Here is a 22514-nt window from a genome sequence, read left to right as displayed (position 1 = left end):
ATTTTCTCTGTGAAGCAGAGATAGAGAGAGAGGGAGAAAGAAATAAAGGTAGTGGAAGCGAGTGAGAAACAATGTATGTATGTGTGCGTGGGTGTGTGAGTTTGTGTACGTGAGAGTAGTAGTAGTCTAGCGAGGAAGTATCAAGGTTTCAAATACCAATGTTTTTAAAGCCTGTCTGTACTAGTTTGGCCAGGAGGGATTAGACCACCCAGCGTGGTCACTGACGGGTGGTTATCTCATCAAATCAGCTCTCAATGAAAATAAGAAAAAGAGGATCATGGGAGACCAACGGGCACCACTTAGGCATTGTTTTCTATATAGAGGAAGCAAGTAGCTACACGTAGTACAGTGGGGCTTTAATATTGAAGTTTTTTGTAGCAGTATCCTTGAGTTGTAATTGCTAGCGTTGTCAGTTGATAAAGAAGAAGGCCATTTTGATGATCAACGACTAGACCCCTTCACCACCGTTCACTCGCAAGTCCATCCACTATTTAAATTGTTTGCTTAAATGGCGTCACTCTTTTGATGAGGTTAGGAGTGAGTGGTTGGGTTTTCGATTATAATTTCCATAAACCGAGAAATTCTCTCTTTGTTGAGAAATGGATAAATATAGAAAATTGTTTGATGTTAACATGTCTCAAATAAAAGTAAAGTGAAATGAGATAAATAGGAATTGAGAGCCAGGTAAATAGAGGGACAGAGAGAGAGGGGGGGGGGGGGTAGTAAGCGGGTTAGAGAGAGGGTGAGAAAGAGAGAGAGAGAGAGCGCTCGCGCACGAGATAGTTTGTGAGTATATGTGCGTGTGTGTGTGTGTGTGTAGTAGATATATTTGGTTTTCCTGAGTAAAAATGTCCATCCCTATCAAGTTGACACTAAGATCATTAATTCGGGGTAAGAAATCTTTATTCTGGGGCTGTTTGTGTAAGACAATGCCGTTTTCAAAATATTTTTGTTGTTGATATTTTTGTTTGTTTTGGCAACATTGTTCTTGGTTGAAGCAGGGAGAAATTCGCGCACGGCGGCTTCTCCTACAATCAGCTGTGTTGAACGCATCAATAGATTACGCACAAGTCTATAAGGGAGTTTACAGATAGCGCATGGTACAAATGACCCCAAATATCCACAGATCTTTTACACATGGAGAAGTTCCACTTTGAGCATCTTAGAATAATAACTGCCAAAGTCCTAGATGTGCTTCATGAATACCTTTTGTTTGCCCTCTTGAAAAGAATACTTCCACCTGCGTATAGGCCCGGTCACACAGAGAGGACGCATGGGGGACGCACGGCCAGCGCATTGGAAATTTGCAATTTGGGCCAGTGCGTTGTCGTTCGCTAGGCGTGCGTCATCATTCGTTACTTGTTCGTCGAGCGCACTGGGCCAACGCTGGACCAGCGCTATGCATTCGTCGTCATTCGCTGTGTGCGTCGTTTTTTTTTAGCATGCTCAAAAGTGTGCGCGGAGCTCGACGCATGAATGTACACGACAAAGGCACGCCATACATGCGTGGAGCGCGCTAGACCAGCGCCAGACATACGCGAAGCACACGCCCTGTATACGCACAGCGCGCTAGCTACACGCTGTGCATTTTTTGTTAGCTCGCTACCTTTTCCAAAATCATGACAAAAGTTAGGCACACGGCCTTTTCCGATTTCCAATGCGCGGGCCGTGCGTCGTAGAACGCGGTGCATGCGTGGACCATTCGTCCAGCGCGCTAGCATCACGCTGTGCATTCGTGAAAGTTGTTATCATGTGCGCTCTGCGTAAGGTCTGTATGCGCACTGTGTGCGCTCTGTATGCGCTCAGCGCGCTAGCAACACGCTGTGCATTTGGTGTCAGCTCGCTGTAGCTTCGACAAAAGTTGGGCGCACGACAACGCACTGGCCAAAATTGCAAATTTCCCATGCGCTGGCCGTGTGTTCCCCATGCGTCCTCTCTATGTGACCGGGCCTTATCATAGAATGTACCGTTGGTGCATAAATGAATAATGTTACATAACTTTCATGAGCGCGCATATCCAGTATTCAGCTCTGTGGGTTTTACCTTTTTGGTACAAATGACCTTTATCTGCCCATGCGCAGATTGTATCTGTAAACTCCCTTATTGAAATAACGTTAGATGGATATTTTAGAAGTCTTTGCTATCACGTGATTATAGAAAAGAAAGTAATGATTAGTAATAATGATAACAAACTAATAATTAAAAAAAAAAACAATTCAACCCAATGCCTTTGTGTGCATCGGGCATTACGCATGTGAGGACAACAGAGAATAATGAACCAAATAATTGTTCTTCTTGCAATGAATATATCATGTTTTAATGAAAGAGCACGTCAATACAGGGTAGGGAAGTCTGCTCAGTTTGAGACGAATCTCTACAAAAACAAATCAAAGAATGATATCATCTGTATGGTAAAAATATCACCATAATAAAAACGTGTTTATAAAGTGGTATTTTAGATGACCGTTTCAAAAACAGAAAGAAAGAGAGTGAGAAAGAGAGAGAGAGAGAGAGAGGGGAGAGAGAGAGAGGGGGAGAGAAAGAACGAGGGAGATTTGGGGGACCTTGTTTAGCACTTTTTGACAGTGGCGTAATGAGCAAAACAAAAACTGGGGGTCAGAACAAAATCCGCATCACCACCAAGTAGCATAATGCAGGGGCGGCGGAGCGTCTTATAAAATAGGGGAGGGGCATTCAAAGTTGTTTCAAGAACTTTTGGATCTTTATCAGAGAACTATAAAGCAGTATCATCTGCATGAAAATGAAATGCACATTTGTCAAATACAGAAGCTAAGTCATTAATAAATAATAATTGATAATTGGCTAAATCAAACTCCCCTTGCGTACCCGTTATTAATAGAATTTTCAACCGAAAATATATCATTTAAAAAAGTAGGGATTTTTCTTTTCGACAAATAACTTGAAAACCAGTCCAAAGATTTACTAACTATACCAAGCCGAGCTAGCTTAGATAAAAGTACCCGCGAATGACCATATTAAAGGCTTTATGTAAATTGATGAATACCGCCCTGGCGCTAGCCTATAATCTAGGCGGAGTGCCGAGCTTTTTTCTTTGCTGCTAGACTAACCCTAAGCAGAACGTCTGATACGGCGAGACTACGAACCGTGAGTCACGAAGCGGCTCACCGCCTATAATCACTGGTCTAGCTACTCAATATTCATATATTATATTCAAAATGGCGGATCTATGAATCATTCGACAGCCCTACCAAATAAGGTACACCTATGTTACGTTCGACCAATCAGATATAAGAAACCGCAACGAAAAAAGATTGCGCTCGTCCATTCTCCATACGTGTTTCTGATTGGTTGAGTTCATTTCGTATTCATGAGGTTTTTTCGTACGAAAAACTGCCACGGATTCAATGTCGATAATAAAAAAAACAACGACTAAAGCTAGACCAGTGATTATAGGCGGTGAGCCGCTTCGCGGCTCACGGTTTGTAGTCTCGCCGTATCAGACGTTCTGCTTAAGGTTAGTCTAGCAGCAAAGAAAAAAGCTCGGCACTCCGCCTAGATTATAGGCTACCCTGGCGCCGGTGTAATGTCCATTATCCATGGCTTGGAGCCGGTCGGTCGTCAGTTACTTCTAACAATAGGGATTTAAGATTTGCGTGGACTGATACGTAAGACGTCCATTCAAGGCAGTGCATTAAAAAGGACGTCGATCGTAGCAATCCCCATTGTCTTCGTGCGAATCTTAAAGTCCCTAATGCTGTTGTGGTTGAGTGCTTAGCTCTAAATCTTGATTGCTCTCTTACTGACATTTGATTTACTTGAATGAACTTAAGTAGCTGAATTTGGACGATTTTCTCGAGGATTTTAGAAATACAAAGAAGAAGAGAATTTGGTCTACAGTTATCAGGATTTGATTTGTTCCCTCTTTTTGTAGAGGGCTTATCTTAGCTACCTTCCATGATGTTGGCACTTTTCCATGATCTAGAATCGACTTATTGATTAGATATGTGATAGATTCGATCAACTCATTTACACATGTTTTAAGATCAATGTGGATATACCATCAACACCAACATATTTCTTATATTTTAACTTCAGAATTTCCTTTAAAACATCATCTTCCTTTACTGTATGTAAAATGAACAAATTATCAGGATTAGAAGTATTTACAGAATATCTTACATGCTGTTCGGCCAAATCATTGATTAAGTCATTCGCTACATTTGCACAATAACAAGAAAAATTATTAGCAGCAGTCCGGGTTTAATTAGAATATGGGACTAGTTGATGAAGAGCGGTCGTTTGTACTAAGCGATTTTAAAACCTTCCAAGATTGAGTTCCATTTTGACATTCATATGATTAGTCAGTATAATATTTCTGTTTAAGCTTTCGATTTTCTGATGTTACTTTATTCCTCAAACGGCTATATTCTTTCCAAATATTTTCATTTTTGTATATGATAACTCTCTCTTTAATTTTATCTCTATTTTTCTTCAAAGAAAAAAAATTGACTCATTTAACCAGGGGGATTGTTTTTTTCTTATTATTTTAGTTCTATGATATTTTAAAAATGAATCTATTTTAAAAGTTGTTTATACCTCCATGTACAACATAGTGTGCTACTACGCTAATGCAACAAAAACTGATCAGAAGAAACTCAATAAACCAGGGGAAATAGTTCAACGTATACTAGCGATAGATTTGCCACTCCTTGATAATCTGTACCAAGAGAGAGTTTCATCTAAATCAAGACAGGTTTCCACCCACCCACTCAACGAGAACTTTAAATTTAGCCGTTCAGGTATACGTCTGTGCGCACCGCGCACACAGAAAACCTGTTTCAGGCAATCTTTTGTTCCCAACGCCATTCACCACTTAAATGCACAAGCCCGGAGGTCTGGAACTCAAACGTAAATACTGGTCTAAATTTTTTTTTTTTTTTAATTTAATTTTCGTTAGGGCTCATAATACTGTAACGATGTACATTTGATATTATTGTATTTTGTATTCCTCTTGTATTATGTTTATTTGTACAAAGACTGTCAAACCAATGAAAAAAAGAATTTCCTGAAAGGGACAATAAATTTCAATTTAATTACGTACAAGTTGCTATGTCAGACATGCTGTAGCATCACTAGGAAGACAAAGGAAAATATATATGGAAGCATGCAATTATATTATGAACGTGTGCTAAACTGGGGGAAATTACATACCATTGTCTATTCTAGAATATTAGTTTAGTCTGACATGTCTGACATAGCAACTTATATGTTGCTATTGTTTGTGGTATTGTAACAGGTGGTCAACTTTGGCAAAGTTACATGCCACTTTCTCAAGTTAGCTCATTAATGACTGACAGATGATGTCATAAGGGGAATGAGATCTGGAGGTTTTTTTGGGGGTGGAGCTTTGAAGTTTGAAAAACAAATATTTCAACACATATTTAAGAATCTATAAAACAAATTCAGAAGTTTACATATCAACATATAACGGTCTAAATAGAATTAATACATTCGCTGGGATTGGTTAGTAAAAGTGGAGTTAGAACCCGTGAGGGGGGGGGGGGGGGAGGGGGGCAAACAGTAACGAAAACGACAAGAGCAGAGAGAGAGAGAGAGACCTTTTATACTTTACCTAATCTTTCTGTATGTATGTGTGCGTGGGTGTGTGAGTTTGTGTACGTGAGAGTAGTAGTAGTCTAGCGAGGAAGTATCAAGGTTTCAAATACCAATGTTTTTAAAGCCTGTCTGTACTAGTTTGGCCAGGAGGGATTAGACCACCCAGCGTGGTCACTGACGGGTGGTTATCTCATCAAATCAGCTCTCAATGAAAATAAGAAAAAGAGGATCATGGGAGACCAACGGGCACCACTTAGGCATTGTTTTCTATATAGAGGAAGCAAGTAGCTACACGTAGTACAGTGGGGCTTTAATATTGAAGTTTTTTGTAGCAGTATCCTTGAGTTGTAATTGCTAGCGTTGTCAGTTGATAAAGAAGAAGGCCATTTTGATGATCAACGACTAGACCCCTTCACCACCGTTCACTCGCAAGTCCATCCACTATTTAAATTGTTTGCTTAAATGGCGTCACTCTTTTGATGAGGTTAGGAGTGAGTGGTTGGGTTTTCGATTATAATTTCCATAAACCGAGAAATTCTCTCTTTGTTGAGAAATGGATAAATATAGAAAATTGTTTGATGTTAACATGTCTCAAATAAAAGTAAAGTGAAATGAGATAAATAGGAATTGAGAGCCAGGTAAATAGAGGGACAGAGAGAGAGGGGGGGGGGGGGTAGTAAGCGGGTTAGAGAGAGGGTGAGAAAGAGAGAGAGAGAGAGCGCTCGCGCACGAGATAGTTTGTGAGTATATGTGCGTGTGTGTGTGTGTGTGTAGTAGATATATTTGGTTTTCCTGAGTAAAAATGTCCATCCCTATCAAGTTGACACTAAGATCATTAATTCGGGGTAAGAAATCTTTATTCTGGGGCTGTTTGTGTAAGACAATGCCGTTTTCAAAATATTTTTGTTGTTGATATTTTTGTTTGTTTTGGCAACATTGTTCTTGGTTGAAGCAGGGAGAAATTCGCGCACGGCGGCTTCTCCTACAATCAGCTGTGTTGAACGCATCAATAGATTACGCACAAGTCTATAAGGGAGTTTACAGATAGCGCATGGTACAAATGACCCCAAATATCCACAGATCTTTTACACATGGAGAAGTTCCACTTTGAGCATCTTAGAATAATAACTGCCAAAGTCCTAGATGTGCTTCATGAATACCTTTTGTTTGCCCTCTTGAAAAGAATACTTCCACCTGCGTATAGGCCCGGTCACACAGAGAGGACGCATGGGGGACGCACGGCCAGCGCATTGGAAATTTGCAATTTGGGCCAGTGCGTTGTCGTTCGCTAGGCGTGCGTCATCATTCGTTACTTGTTCGTCGAGCGCACTGGGCCAACGCTGGACCAGCGCTATGCATTCGTCGTCATTCGCTGTGTGCGTCGTTTTTTTTTAGCATGCTCAAAAGTGTGCGCGGAGCTCGACGCATGAATGTACACGACAAAGGCACGCCATACATGCGTGGAGCGCGCTAGACCAGCGCCAGACATACGCGAAGCACACGCCCTGTATACGCACAGCGCGCTAGCTACACGCTGTGCATTTTTTGTTAGCTCGCTACCTTTTCCAAAATCATGACAAAAGTTAGGCACACGGCCTTTTCCGATTTCCAATGCGCGGGCCGTGCGTCGTAGAACGCGGTGCATGCGTGGACCATTCGTCCAGCGCGCTAGCATCACGCTGTGCATTCGTGAAAGTTGTTATCATGTGCGCTCTGCGTAAGGTCTGTATGCGCACTGTGTGCGCTCTGTATGCGCTCAGCGCGCTAGCAACACGCTGTGCATTTGGTGTCAGCTCGCTGTAGCTTCGACAAAAGTTGGGCGCACGACAACGCACTGGCCAAAATTGCAAATTTCCCATGCGCTGGCCGTGTGTTCCCCATGCGTCCTCTCTATGTGACCGGGCCTTATCATAGAATGTACCGTTGGTGCATAAATGAATAATGTTACATAACTTTCATGAGCGCGCATATCCAGTATTCAGCTCTGTGGGTTTTACCTTTTTGGTACAAATGACCTTTATCTGCCCATGCGCAGATTGTATCTGTAAACTCCCTTATTGAAATAACGTTAGATGGATATTTTAGAAGTCTTTGCTATCACGTGATTATAGAAAAGAAAGTAATGATTAGTAATAATGATAACAAACTAATAATTAAAAAAAAAAACAATTCAACCCAATGCCTTTGTGTGCATCGGGCATTACGCATGTGAGGACAACAGAGAATAATGAACCAAATAATTGTTCTTCTTGCAATGAATATATCATGTTTTAATGAAAGAGCACGTCAATACAGGGTAGGGAAGTCTGCTCAGTTTGAGACGAATCTCTACAAAAACAAATCAAAGAATGATATCATCTGTATGGTAAAAATATCACCATAATAAAAACGTGTTTATAAAGTGGTATTTTAGATGACCGTTTCAAAAACAGAAAGAAAGAGAGTGAGAAAGAGAGAGAGAGAGAGAGAGGGGAGAGAGAGAGAGGGGGAGAGAAAGAACGAGGGAGATTTGGGGGACCTTGTTTAGCACTTTTTGACAGTGGCGTAATGAGCAAAACAAAAACTGGGGGTCAGAACAAAATCCGCATCACCACCAAGTAGCATAATGCAGGGGCGGCGGAGCGTCTTATAAAATAGGGGAGGGGCATTCAAAGTTGTTTCAAGAACTTTTGGATCTTTATCAGAGAACTATAAAGCAGTATCATCTGCATGAAAATGAAATGCACATTTGTCAAATACAGAAGCTAAGTCATTAATAAATAATAATTGATAATTGGCTAAATCAAACTCCCCTTGCGTACCCGTTATTAATAGAATTTTCAACCGAAAATATATCATTTAAAAAAGTAGGGATTTTTCTTTTCGACAAATAACTTGAAAACCAGTCCAAAGATTTACTAACTATACCAAGCCGAGCTAGCTTAGATAAAAGTACCCGCGAATGACCATATTAAAGGCTTTATGTAAATTGATGAATACCGCCCTGGCGCTAGCCTATAATCTAGGCGGAGTGCCGAGCTTTTTTCTTTGCTGCTAGACTAACCCTAAGCAGAACGTCTGATACGGCGAGACTACGAACCGTGAGTCACGAAGCGGCTCACCGCCTATAATCACTGGTCTAGCTACTCAATATTCATATATTATATTCAAAATGGCGGATCTATGAATCATTCGACAGCCCTACCAAATAAGGTACACCTATGTTACGTTCGACCAATCAGATATAAGAAACCGCAACGAAAAAAGATTGCGCTCGTCCATTCTCCATACGTGTTTCTGATTGGTTGAGTTCATTTCGTATTCATGAGGTTTTTTCGTACGAAAAACTGCCACGGATTCAATGTCGATAATAAAAAAAACAACGACTAAAGCTAGACCAGTGATTATAGGCGGTGAGCCGCTTCGCGGCTCACGGTTTGTAGTCTCGCCGTATCAGACGTTCTGCTTAAGGTTAGTCTAGCAGCAAAGAAAAAAGCTCGGCACTCCGCCTAGATTATAGGCTACCCTGGCGCCGGTGTAATGTCCATTATCCATGGCTTGGAGCCGGTCGGTCGTCAGTTACTTCTAACAATAGGGATTTAAGATTTGCGTGGACTGATACGTAAGACGTCCATTCAAGGCAGTGCATTAAAAAGGACGTCGATCGTAGCAATCCCCATTGTCTTCGTGCGAATCTTAAAGTCCCTAATGCTGTTGTGGTTGAGTGCTTAGCTCTAAATCTTGATTGCTCTCTTACTGACATTTGATTTACTTGAATGAACTTAAGTAGCTGAATTTGGACGATTTTCTCGAGGATTTTAGAAATACAAAGAAGAAGAGAATTTGGTCTACAGTTATCAGGATTTGATTTGTTCCCTCTTTTTGTAGAGGGCTTATCTTAGCTACCTTCCATGATGTTGGCACTTTTCCATGATCTAGAATCGACTTATTGATTAGATATGTGATAGATTCGATCAACTCATTTACACATGTTTTAAGATCAATGTGGATATACCATCAACACCAACATATTTCTTATATTTTAACTTCAGAATTTCCTTTAAAACATCATCTTCCTTTACTGTATGTAAAATGAACAAATTATCAGGATTAGAAGTATTTACAGAATATCTTACATGCTGTTCGGCCAAATCATTGATTAAGTCATTCGCTACATTTGCACAATAACAAGAAAAATTATTAGCAGCAGTCCGGGTTTAATTAGAATATGGGACTAGTTGATGAAGAGCGGTCGTTTGTACTAAGCGATTTTAAAACCTTCCAAGATTGAGTTCCATTTTGACATTCATATGATTAGTCAGTATAATATTTCTGTTTAAGCTTTCGATTTTCTGATGTTACTTTATTCCTCAAACGGCTATATTCTTTCCAAATATTTTCATTTTTGTATATGATAACTCTCTCTTTAATTTTATCTCTATTTTTCTTCAAAGAAAAAAAATTGACTCATTTAACCAGGGGGATTGTTTTTTTCTTATTATTTTAGTTCTATGATATTTTAAAAATGAATCTATTTTAAAAGTTGTTTATACCTCCATGTACAACATAGTGTGCTACTACGCTAATGCAACAAAAACTGATCAGAAGAAACTCAATAAACCAGGGGAAATAGTTCAACGTATACTAGCGATAGATTTGCCACTCCTTGATAATCTGTACCAAGAGAGAGTTTCATCTAAATCAAGACAGGTTTCCACCCACCCACTCAACGAGAACTTTAAATTTAGCCGTTCAGGTATACGTCTGTGCGCACCGCGCACACAGAAAACCTGTTTCAGGCAATCTTTTGTTCCCAACGCCATTCACCACTTAAATGCACAAGCCCGGAGGTCTGGAACTCAAACGTAAATACTGGTCTAAATTTTTTTTTTTTTTTAATTTAATTTTCGTTAGGGCTCATAATACTGTAACGATGTACATTTGATATTATTGTATTTTGTATTCCTCTTGTATTATGTTTATTTGTACAAAGACTGTCAAACCAATGAAAAAAAGAATTTCCTGAAAGGGACAATAAATTTCAATTTAATTACGTACAAGTTGCTATGTCAGACATGCTGTAGCATCACTAGGAAGACAAAGGAAAATATATATGGAAGCATGCAATTATATTATGAACGTGTGCTAAACTGGGGGAAATTACATACCATTGTCTATTCTAGAATATTAGTTTAGTCTGACATGTCTGACATAGCAACTTATATGTTGCTATTGTTTGTGGTATTGTAACAGGTGGTCAACTTTGGCAAAGTTACATGCCACTTTCTCAAGTTAGCTCATTAATGACTGACAGATGATGTCATAAGGGGAATGAGATCTGGAGGTTTTTTTGGGGGTGGAGCTTTGAAGTTTGAAAAACAAATATTTCAACACATATTTAAGAATCTATAAAACAAATTCAGAAGTTTACATATCAACATATAACGGTCTAAATAGAATTAATACATTCGCTGGGATTGGTTAGTAAAAGTGGAGTTAGAACCCGTGAGGGGGGGGGGGGGGAGGGGGGCAAACAGTAACGAAAACGACAAGAGCAGAGAGAGAGAGAGAGACCTTTTATACTTTACCTAATCTTTCTGGGCCCCGTTCCTAGAAACCGTCATAAGTCTAACTTCTTGACTATCCCATTGAAACGTGTTATAGGATTAACTCGTGTTTCAATGGGATAGTCAAGAAGTTAGACTTATGACGGCTTCTAGGAACGGGCCCCTGCTTCTTTTTACAGGCACCACGGTCGACCGCTTTACGAGAAAGATTAAATACCTCGAGTCCTTTCAAATCTCTGAAGGAGAGACTCCTTTTGTTAACATGTGACTACCGGTATATAAACGCACCTCTTTCAAGAATTAGCTACACTTTTCATCGCTACATCGTATCCAAAGGTCCTGGTTGAATCGTGCTATGATGGAAGGCTACACTATACTCTCACTTCTTCTCTGCCTCAGTGCGGCAAGCGCCGCTTCCAATTATGGTGAGATATGCATTTCTTTCATTCACTTTTCATTCATTCATTTACTGCCAAAATGTCAGATACGTTGCATTTCATCATGACAAAAACTATTACAATTAGGGCCAACTATTAGTTAAATGGAGACGCGATAGCTCAGTCGGTAGAGCATTGGTCCTCGTTATCCGGTGACCCGGGTTCGAAACCAAGTCGATGCGCTAGTGCCCTTTGGTAAGGCATTAGGGACTTTTAGATTTGCACGTCGACAGCTTTGACTGCAACGTGTGACGTCATTTTAAGGCACTGTGCATGCGTCACGTCGTCTCAGTCGGCGACAGAGAATGCGTTGGTGATAATAGTCAGGTTTTGACTGATTGCCATTACAACAAAAAAACAACAACAACAACAACAACAACTTGATTTTCCTAAATCTAGTACATACATACATATTGATATTTATATAGCGCCTTGCCGCCTTTACATAAACATGCTCAAGGTACTAGTGTGCCGCGTGCGCATACAATATACAGTTCCTCAGGTAGACACGGGAACATACCTTCCCTGCTATTATGTAAAAATGTGCAGAACAGGTGTCACATGCATATTCACCTGTTCTACACATTTTTACATAATAGCAGTGAAGGGATGTTCTTTTGTCTACCACAGCAATTGTTGAGGGTAGAATGAGGAAATGTATATTTTGTCATCTTTCTTTGTCCGTCATGTTCATAGTGTTACTTCCTGCATGCATGTATATCGTCGAGTGCAATCTAAAAGATTTCTAATTGTAGTCAACATGGGCAGTTGAGTACGTTGACACGCATGATCAGTCGGCGTTCGTCGTGTTCTCGTCCACTCAATCTAAAAGTCCCTAATAATCCTCATTACCAGGTCCATAGGAGAGGACCTAAAGCCGTCGGTCTTCTGGTTGCTTACTAATGAGCATTTATTGCTTTCTTAGCTGTCGGGTAAAATAACCACCACTCTCACAAAGCTTGTCAAGTTTGGCCCCATTTAAATCTCAATAATTTATTACATTAAATCAATCATTAAGAATAATTAAGAATAATCAGTGAATAACAAAGAAGTATTTTAGGGTTTGCACTAACCTAGACAATCTAGAATGAATTTTGAAATTTTGAAACGCTACTATAACTACTAATATTATCGATTATTTAACAGCACTAAAAACAAAATTACTATAGCGCTAAGAAATCACACAATTTGAAGAGAAACACAAAATTGATATGTTATCAAGTAACATACAATTTTAATATAAATTTGGCGATTGCACTCTCTTTTTAATGTAGTGGTACGCTGATTTGGGCAAAGCATTGATCTAAGGGAGTGCTATAGCAACAGAGGAGTTGGGTTAATTTGATCATTTGTATGGTTGTTGGTTTGACTTTGTATACATCTAAAGCTGAACAGAATTAACTTTGTTTCCGATAGTATGCCAGGAACGGGTAAACAACTCCTGGACCTGAAGTTCTGCATTAGATTTACAGTTGTTCATTTCCGATAAACACGTTGGACTTGAATTCCTGCATTAGATTTACAGGTGTTTATTTCCGATAAACACGTTAGACAACAGACTTTTTTCTGGGGATCTGACATTCTCTCGGGGCTGAAAGAACAGATTATTAAACAGTCTCCTCATTTAACTACGTCGGCAGCATATGATCACCGAGGATGCCAGATGTGAGACAGAGATCAAGAGAAGCATAGCTCTCGCTAAATCTGCATTTTCAAAGTTGGGCAAAATTCTGACAAATCGGACAATGAGTGTGAGGACCAGAATAAGATGGAGACGTCCCATTTTGTGTATTTTAGAATAATCACGGCCAAATTGATGGAAGTGCTTCATGAATACCTTTTCTTTACCCTCTTGAAAATAATGATTCGACCTGTGTATCGTAGAATGTATCGCCGATGGATAAATAAACGATTACACAACTTTCACGATCACCTAGCAAGTAGTAGTCGCGGTGGGTTTTACAGTGTTGTACAAATGACTTTTATCTGCCCATGCGCAGATAGTGTCTCCGAAATGGCTAATTCCGAAGATACGTTTATTTCGGACGTCCACAATTCTAAAAGTTCGTTAATCCGAAAGTTGAATAACTTGAAGGTTCATTATTCTGAAGATGAAATAAGGCCCGATCTGCCCCCCTCCCCCCCACCCCTGGATCCGCGCCTGGTCATGCTTGTCCAGAATCTGGCCGATTCTTTATATTCCCTACACACTTGATTCAAGCCGCCGAAGATGGCGTTATCAACGAACTCATAATTATGCTCACCAGCCCTAATTTAATGATCATGTCATCTTCGGCTGACAGCAAGTAAGTAGCGGGAGGCCCCATATATTGCGTTGGTGTGGTGGAGATCAACATTAGATATGCCAGATTCTGGACTAAGGCAGGGCTCCCACTTAGCCGAGTTGGAACCTCGAGTTGTGGCGAGCTGGCGCGATCTCATGGCAAGCAGTTTTATCATTAAAACATATTAATATCAAGAATTCAATTCGTATATCACGAAGTCGAATTCTTGATATCAAGAATTACCATAGCTTTACAACGTAAAATTATTTCTTGATATCAAGAATTGATTTCTTGATATCAATTAATAATAAAACGGCTTGCCATAAGATCGCGCCAGCTCGCCACAACTCGAGGTTCCAACTCGGCTAAGTGGGAGCCCTGCTTTATCCAATGCATGCAGGGTCTATTGAGTATAGTCTCCTAGCTCAGACCCTCTGTTATTCATTACAAATGGCAAGGGTTTGTGCTTAGCCTGCAAACTATCCCCGAATGTTATCTTTGTCTTTTTGTGTGACTTGCATTTGTCTCCCTATGCTTCTTTTAGATGTGCGGCTTACCGGGCCAGATAACAACGAGCGAATGGGACGGGTAGAGATCTCTTGGAACGAACAATGGGGAACAGTTTGCGACGTTGGCTGGGATATTGAGGACGCTAATGTTGTCTGCAAACAGTTGGGCTTCCCTGATGGTGCTGATCCTGAGAGACTGTACAAGAAATTCGGCAAAGGCTCAGGAACGATTTGGGTCGCCGGCATGGACTGTACCGGCAAAGAGGCTCAACTCAAGGAGTGCCATGTGAGAAATAATGGGGCATTCGGTTGCACTCATGACCAGGACGTAGGAGTGTCATGCCTAGGTTAGTGTCATTAGAGACTTTTAGATTTGCACAACAACAACGTAGATTGCTACGGTCGACGTCCTTTTAATTCACTGCCTTGAATGGACGTTACATGTATCAGTCCACGCAAGATTTGCGTGGACTGATACGTGTGACGTCCATTCAAGGCAGTGCATTAAAAGCACGTCGATCGTAGCAATCCACCTTTGTCTTCGTGCAAATCTAAAAGTCCCTATTAACCCGTTGGCTACTGCATTATTGTATTCCCGTAGGCTTAACACAGGGACCACCACGTTCCAGTAAACAATGGGTTAATTGACCATTTATTTGCCAAGAGGGAGAGAGGGTGCACAGGAATGGGGCGCAACAAACTCATAAGGGGTCAAAGGGCGAAGAAAAGTCCTCTCGCGGCGCTAATGTCTTTTGGCCTGACATTAATCTAAATTTGCCACCTTCCACTCAGGTGTAATAAATGGGTGTACCGTATACCCCTGAATGCTTTGAACCCTCTTAGGGCAGTTGGTATAAAGCTAGGGTGATGATGATACTTTGTAGCCGCCATGAAATCTGTTTTCATTCTTCGCTTAGTATTTAAAAGGGAGCATACATTTAAGGGAACATACTGACTTGTAGTGGGGGGTGTTAGGGCTAAAAAAGGGGTTGTTTGGTGCAGATTCTTCTAAAAGCACCAAATTTGGCCCAGAGGTAGATTATACCATACTTTTACGATTTCTGCCGGACGCCAAGAAGGGCACCCTCTGGGTATGCCGTATTGGGCAAATCCAAAATGGCCGCCATCTGAGTTAAAGGTCAAGCGTAGTTCCAAAAAAAAAGCGCTTGTATGATAATAGTTTATATATTTATGGGGTTTTGGGGGTCACAGAATCTGATTTTGATGTTCTTTCATCGATTTGAGGTCTCCTAGGGGCTGCCATATTGGTCATATTGGTCAAATCCAAAATGGCCGCCATCTGATAGTTACAGGTCAAGTGTAGTTACGAAAGAAAATGGGCTAGTATGATAAAAGTTTATATATTTATGGGGTTTTTCGGGGTCAGAGAATACTATTGACCTGTTACTATCAGACGGCGGCCATTTTGGATTTGACCAATATTACCAGTATGACCCGAGGAGATCTCAAATCGATGAAAGAACATCATAATCAGATTCTCTGACCCAGAAAACCCCATAAATATATAACATTTTATCATACTAGCCCATTTCCTTTCATAACTACACTTGACCTGTAACTCAGATGGCGGCCATTTTGGTTTTGACCAATATTTTGACCAATATGGAATGTAAAAAGCACAGAAATTTGTTAAACCTTGACCTTGACTGATGACGTCATCTAGGCGCCATTTTGTAAAATTTTTCGAAAATCAACTCATGATCATATCTTCATAACCAAAAGGTATTTCTCATTCATATTTATCATGATCAAGGTCAATATCCGTCCGGTCAATTGCAGGTCAAATAACGCGCGCGTGCGCGTACGTCTGCGCGTCAATGCGCGCGTAAAATTTTGAAATGCTCAAAATCGTCTCAAAATCATTTTGCATACGTTTTAGGCCATTCTAAGCATTTTATAAAAAATCGCACACACGCGCATGCGTGCGCGTTTTCGCGCATAAAACTGTTGCACAACATAGAATCGCCATTTTTTTTCTTTCATAATATTCCACATATTTTTATAAACAAATTGATAGCATGTTTATCTCTTTATGACTATTAATGACGGAATGATCGACCGTTAAACATAAATTTCTGTGCGCGCGAGCTCTTGTAATACATTGCATATATGGGCAAAAACATGCCTATGCAAAATCCATTGTAGCTCTTTAGGATGCAAGGTGACCCCAATTTGTTTTCATATTTTGATTTAGTATGAATCGGAGATATGATATCATGTCTCATTTGACCCTCAATTAACTCATGACGTCATCATAATGGCCTTCGAACTCAAAATTTCAATTTGCATATTATGACGTCAGCATATTTTTGGAAAATTGATTGTATCTTTGTAAAAATTGATCGATTTTCTTCAAAATTTTGATATGTTCTAGCTGAGACAATTTTCTACATATCCAGTCTCCACTATTTTTCATTTTGAGAAAGGCATCATGGCGTATTTTTGCGATTAAAGGAGGCATGTCAATTTTTCACATTTTGCGTGTATTCTCTATGGGACATGACTTTTTCTCAAAACTTGATTCTACATTCCCGTCTTTCGCGAGCATTATCTACGTCGTTGTAGCTTCATTTAAACTGAACTTCGAGTATGTTGTAGCTGAGACAAAAAGCTATCTCAGATGTACCCTTAATTTTGACTCAATTTTTTGTTGGATCAGCCCACCTATACTTGTTCCAAACAAGTATTACAAATCTAGTTATTATTATTATTCTATTGAATGAAAGAATAATATCTTTTTCTAAATACAAATAATGCAACAAGAATGAATTGAATTTTTGTTTATATCTCCCTTTTCAGGTTGGGACTCATATGGAAAAAAAAAGGAAAGGTAAGGATCATTTTTAAAGACAGATTTGAATTAAATGCACCATGTGTGTGTACGTATATATATATATATATATATATATATATATATATATATATATACACAGTGCGTCCCAGAAAAAACGAAACCGAGAATTGTCGATGTTTTATCATAACTTAGTTACATTTATAATCAATAAATGACACATATTTGGAAAGCTTAGATCATCCTTTTTCATTTGATGCAACTCATATGATGCATATTTCACGCATGAGTGAGTTAAATGAATTCGAAGAGAGGAAACCAAAAAGTAATTTGGCGGACGGTATCTGAATTTCAAAGAGAAAATCACATTTCTAGAAAGCCGAGTTTCTGCCCTTTCATATGACACCTCAGTCAGGAAAATGAGTTAGGAATAACAAAGTTCTGCTTGTTTATTAAAGGAGTGCTTGCATTTCCATAATTTTAGTAAACGAATTCATTTTCACTGGCTACCTGCCGTAGAAACAAACGGATTTAACAAAAGACTTAACTCCGTTTCGTTGACAATCAAGCGTAGACGAAAGACTTTATGCATGGCTCACGCTGGCAGTAGGAGTATCATCATCATCATCATCATTATCATCATCATTATCAAAGTTTTTTTCTTCTTACAAACAGGTGGCTGCTAAAGAACGATCCGATGACAAAAAAGATGCTAACTTGAAGAAGAAAGATGTCCTCCAGGCCCTATATGATCTCCTGGTCGAACTCGACGACAAATAGAAAATATAAGGCAGCGGACACACTGAACTTGGGACGGACTAGGAGCTGTTAGATATATAGAGCCTTTTTTTCTGCACGTTCGCTCGGCCGTTTATTCATTCGCGGTTGGGTCTGGACGAGCAGGTGATGTCACTTCATATTGACGCGTGATCGATATAGTCAAAAACATTTGCCCCCAAAATATACTGAAAACATGATCCCTTTTGCACAAGAACTGGTACAAAGACGAGGCTCTAGAAAAAATGTGTATGTCTAACTTATCGGGTACACAGTTTAAAAAGTAGCCTGTTTTCGAGGAAAAAAATGAATATACTCATTTACATGTTCGCGAACAAATATGACCCCTTTTCATCAAATGTTATGTTTTTTAAAACAAAATCAACTCCGCGAACATTCCCGCAAATCACCCATTTTACGCGAAATGTATAACTATCTTGTGCCGCACACGACATCGATAAGAGTGATACCACCGCTAGAGACTTAACATATTTTGACAAAAGTTGGATTCTAGGGCCGTCCACTAGTTTGTACCCCCTAAATGACGGATTGCCTAAATGTTATTAACCCTATAGGTTTCTAACCACTCTGCTAACTGCTTTAACCCACATTATAATTCCTTTGAAGAGAAACCATCTTTATCAGGCCTCGTTCAGAAATGATGCGGCAAAATTGGGCGTTTTTCTTTTGTTATGTTGACGTAAAATGTAAAGAGCGTCACTTTTTCGTATCCCATAACACATAGCTCGGTAAAAACGCGAAGCAGTATTTTTTTTTAAATTTATGCGGCGGTTTACCGTGTCATATTTAAACGAGCCTGTATAAAAACAGAATTCTCTATCCCTCTTTCTTTCTCCATTTCTTTCTGTTTTTTAAAGTTCATCTAAAATACATTATATAAACAGGGTTTTATCATATTGATATTTTTTACTATATAGAAGATATCATTCGTTGCTTTGTTTTTGTAGAGGTTAATCTCAAACGGACATGATTATGTAACTCACCAGATTTTGCTACCCTGTATTGACTAACTCTTTTATTAAACATGATATATTCATTGCAAGAAGAACCATTATTTGCTTTACTATTTTCTGTTGTCCTCATATGAGTAATGATTGATGTACACAAAGGCATTGGGTTGATACAAATGTTTTTTGTTTTATTCTGATTATTTGTCATTGTTATTAGTTTATCATTATTATTATTTATCATTGCTTTTTTTGGAATCACGTGATAGCAAAGACTTCTAAATTATCAATCTAATGTTATTTCAATAGACTTATGCGTTCAACACAGCTGATTGTATGGAAAACCGTCATGCGTATATTACTCCCTGCTTCAAACCGTGAATAGGGGTGCAAAATAAAGCAAATTTTGAAAACGGCAATGTCTCACACAAATAGCCCTAGAATAAAAGTTCATGGTTTCATCTTAATAGGGTAGGAATTTTTTACTCAGGAAAACAATTATATATATATTATATACACACAAATACGCACGCACGTATACACACGCGCGCACACATTTAAGATGGATGAGCGGGTTGTGAGTAACGGTGGTGGTGCCTTTCTTTCACTGTCCATACGTTGTGAGAGCTTACACCGCATTGCTGATAGTCTAGTTCTAGACCCTTTATTGAATTTTGTTATTCGCCGACTATAAGCGTTAAGCCGAGTCGCGTTCTCGGGCATCGCGCATTCGTCAAGGATCGCGCGATCACTCGGCTTAACGCTTATAGTCGGCGAATAACAAAATTCAATAAAAGGGTCCAGAACTAGACTACATTGCTGAGGGAGTAAGGGGCATCTTGAGATGATGTTTCGCTGTATAAATGCGACGTGATTCATCTCGATATGAAACGCGGTATGAGCTCTCCAATAGTATGATCAGCGAAATGAAAACTTATGAAAACTGAGAACCGCAAAATGCTTCGAAAACAGAGAATGACGGACAGGGAGTATCGAGCCAACATTGCTCAAAGAAAGGAAGTGCGTGCAAAAGGCATGAGGAGATCTGGCAAAATGGTTATATAAACGAAGTGTGTCAGTAGATTGATGTAATTGAACATGGAGAGGAGTGGATTTAAACTGTCACCAGAGAAGACTACGGAAGACCCGTAAGCGTGTGTGTGAGTGTGAACTATAAGAGAATTATAAAAAGAGGGATGGGGATAGTACGCGTTTTGTGAAGCAGAGATAGAAAGAGAGAGAAGGAAAGAAAGGTAGTGGAAGCGATTGAGACACAATGTGTGTGCGTTCGTGTGTATGAGAATGAGAGAGAGAGAGAGAGAGAGAGAGACTGTATGTCTTTGAGAAATGGACTTTCATCGTGAGTGAAGTTATCAAACATGCTAATTGACCTGAGTATACGAAGTAGGAAGTCTTGCTGTTACGCATCGGTCATAACTGATTGTATGTTTAATATTTACCTAGCTCCCACTTATAATGTTTACAATTAAACAGAGCCTGGGAAACGAGTCAGCAGTGATGGGCAGATGTCATTATCAACTGTCTTGGTCGCTGATGGAGGAGGGGAAGAGGAGGGGAAGGAGGAGGGGAAAGGGGAGGCGGTATATATTGTATGAAGCTCGTTCAAAATTGGTCCTAGCTCTTTTCCTTGTTTGCCTCGTTAATCCAATAAAATATTGATATTTTGAAAATTGAAAATTGTTGTTGGTCATAGGATCAGAGCCAGGATCTTGTGAAAAGAAGGCAAGGGGGGGGGGGGTATGGGGGTTGCAGGGGGCAAAGACAAAATATAAATCACAGGAATTAGATACATTTTGATAAAGAATGAAATGGAAAAGATGTTGATATATGGTTATATGTCAGTATCTCTTCAAGCAAAACGCTCACTCTTTCTTTTAAAAACGTTAAACGAATATCTTTTATTTATTTTTTATTAAATCAAATTAAACTTGTTTTCACCTAAAATCCTGCGGTTCTAATGTGCCTCAGATGTTTTTTTTTTTAACAAACTGTATCTCTACTGCAAGAAGTTACCCGATAAATGATTGTAATAATAATAATAATAATAATAGGCATTTGTATAGCGCGGTCTATCTAGACAATTCTATTCCGAGGCGCATAAGAAAAATAGAAAGAATGAGAGAGTTTGGATGAGTTTCATGCTGCCAAGTACAGGTATTGTTAAAAAAGATAAGATTTTAGCTTGGATATAAAGGTCTTTAAGGAAGTAATGATTCTCAAATTAAATGGTTAATTATTCCAAAGACAAGGTGCTTCAGATGAAAAAGCCCTTTCACCACAGGCTACCCGTGTCTTTGGGATCTTGAGAAGATGCTGGTGTGATGATCTTAGACTTAGAGCTGGTGTATAAGGTATATTATATTAAACAAGGTTTTGTAAATAGTTACTTATCCGTTTACAACTTTCCATGTGAGGAGAAGGATTTTGAATTATATCCTGTTGCTGATTGGTAACCAGTGCAGCTTTTTGAGAACAGGAGAAATGTGATCATATTTAGATGTCCCTGATAAAACCGTGACAGCTGTTTTCTGAGCATGTTGAAGTTTGTCAAGATTGCGTGAAATGATATTGAAAAGAAGAGCATTGCCAATTTTTAATCGAGATAAAACAAATGCATGTATAAGCATAGCAGCAGACATTGCAGTTATTACCCCTTCCCCCTTTGGGTTACATACTATCCCATTTATGTTGTTTATCACAATACCGTGGAAGCCATTCATTCAAATCGTAATGGAACGTATCATGAAATAATCGGGTTTATAAAGTACATATTTATTGTTCATTTTAACAATGGAAAGTCATCGTATTAACATGGTTTATAAGATGATGACGTGGATCCTGATCAAATGATTGATTAAAAGCGTACACGTGACCAGGCATTCATTTTGCCTAACGCGTAATCCCGCGTAATTTGGGTAATGACCGGTCATTATCCAATGGTAATGACCGGTCATTATCAAAATCACGTTAGAAAACATCATTTTATATAAAAATAAAAAAAAACGTAATCTAATAAAACAAATAATACACATCATTTTGTTCGGGTATTGGTAAAATTGCCCACACTCGGTACCTTCAAAACAGTCCAAACGTCCTCAGCTATCGACTCGGGCGTGTTAGACTGTTCCAAAGGTATCTTGTGTGGGAAATTCTTACTAATGCCCTCACTGGTCTTATTTGTATATTAATGCACTATATCAGTCGATCATTACCATTCAATCTTCTTTATCAAATTAAGAAAAATAATCATTGTTATGTTTTTCGTAATGCAATATATAACGCTCTTTTTAACAATGAAATAAAGTATACAAAAAAAAAAAAAAAAAAAAAAAAAAAAAAAATGATAATAGCATTATGTTGTTATTATTACCATGATAATTATGATTCTTGTTATGATTATTATGATCAGTACTAGTTATATTAATATAATAAATAGAAAAAGTAGTAGCAGTAGTAGCAGTAGTAGTAGTAGTAGTAGTAATATCATTATGTCGTCCCCATCAACATCCTCATTATCATCATCATTATTGTTATCATTATAATACTCCTTCCAAAACAAAC

The 22514-nt window shown here is 39.1% G+C and overlaps 1 protein-coding gene across 1 annotated transcript; it reads left to right on the top strand.

The window, feature by feature from the left end:
• The first annotated feature begins 11421 nt into the window (after window positions 1–11421).
• LOC584637 (galectin-3-binding protein B) lies at window positions 11422–19033 on the top strand. Its single transcript, XM_784493.5, has 4 exons — window positions 11422–11569; window positions 14411–14722; window positions 17196–17226; window positions 17863–19033. The coding sequence occupies exons 1-4, from the start codon at window positions 11500–11502 to the stop codon at window positions 17906–17908; spliced, it is 459 nt and encodes a 152-aa protein (XP_789586.4). The 5' UTR covers window positions 11422–11499; the 3' UTR covers window positions 17909–19033.
• The last annotated feature ends 3481 nt before the right edge of the window (window positions 19034–22514 follow it).

This window comes from Strongylocentrotus purpuratus, unplaced genomic scaffold, assembly GCF_000002235.5.
Source record: "Strongylocentrotus purpuratus isolate Spur 01 unplaced genomic scaffold, Spur_5.0 spur5_scaffold_20, whole genome shotgun sequence".
NCBI lineage: Eukaryota > Metazoa > Echinodermata > Echinoidea > Camarodonta > Strongylocentrotidae > Strongylocentrotus > Strongylocentrotus purpuratus.
Note: the sequence above shows the minus strand (reverse complement) of the source record. Positions and strands in the feature narration are given on the sequence as shown.

Bases quoted from the DNA above. Each gene is read 5' to 3' on its own strand.
- LOC584637 (XM_784493.5), top strand. From the start codon at position 11,500: ATGATGGAAGGCTACACTATACTCTCACTTCTTCTCTGCCTCAGTGCG. The intron at 11,570-14,410 runs GTGAGATATGCA...TGCTTCTTTTAG, and splicing joins AAGCGCCGCTTCCAATTATG to ATGTGCGGCTTACCGGGCCA. The intron at 17,227-17,862 runs GTAAGGATCATT...TCTTACAAACAG, and splicing joins TATGGAAAAAAAAAGGAAAG to GTGGCTGCTAAAGAACGATC.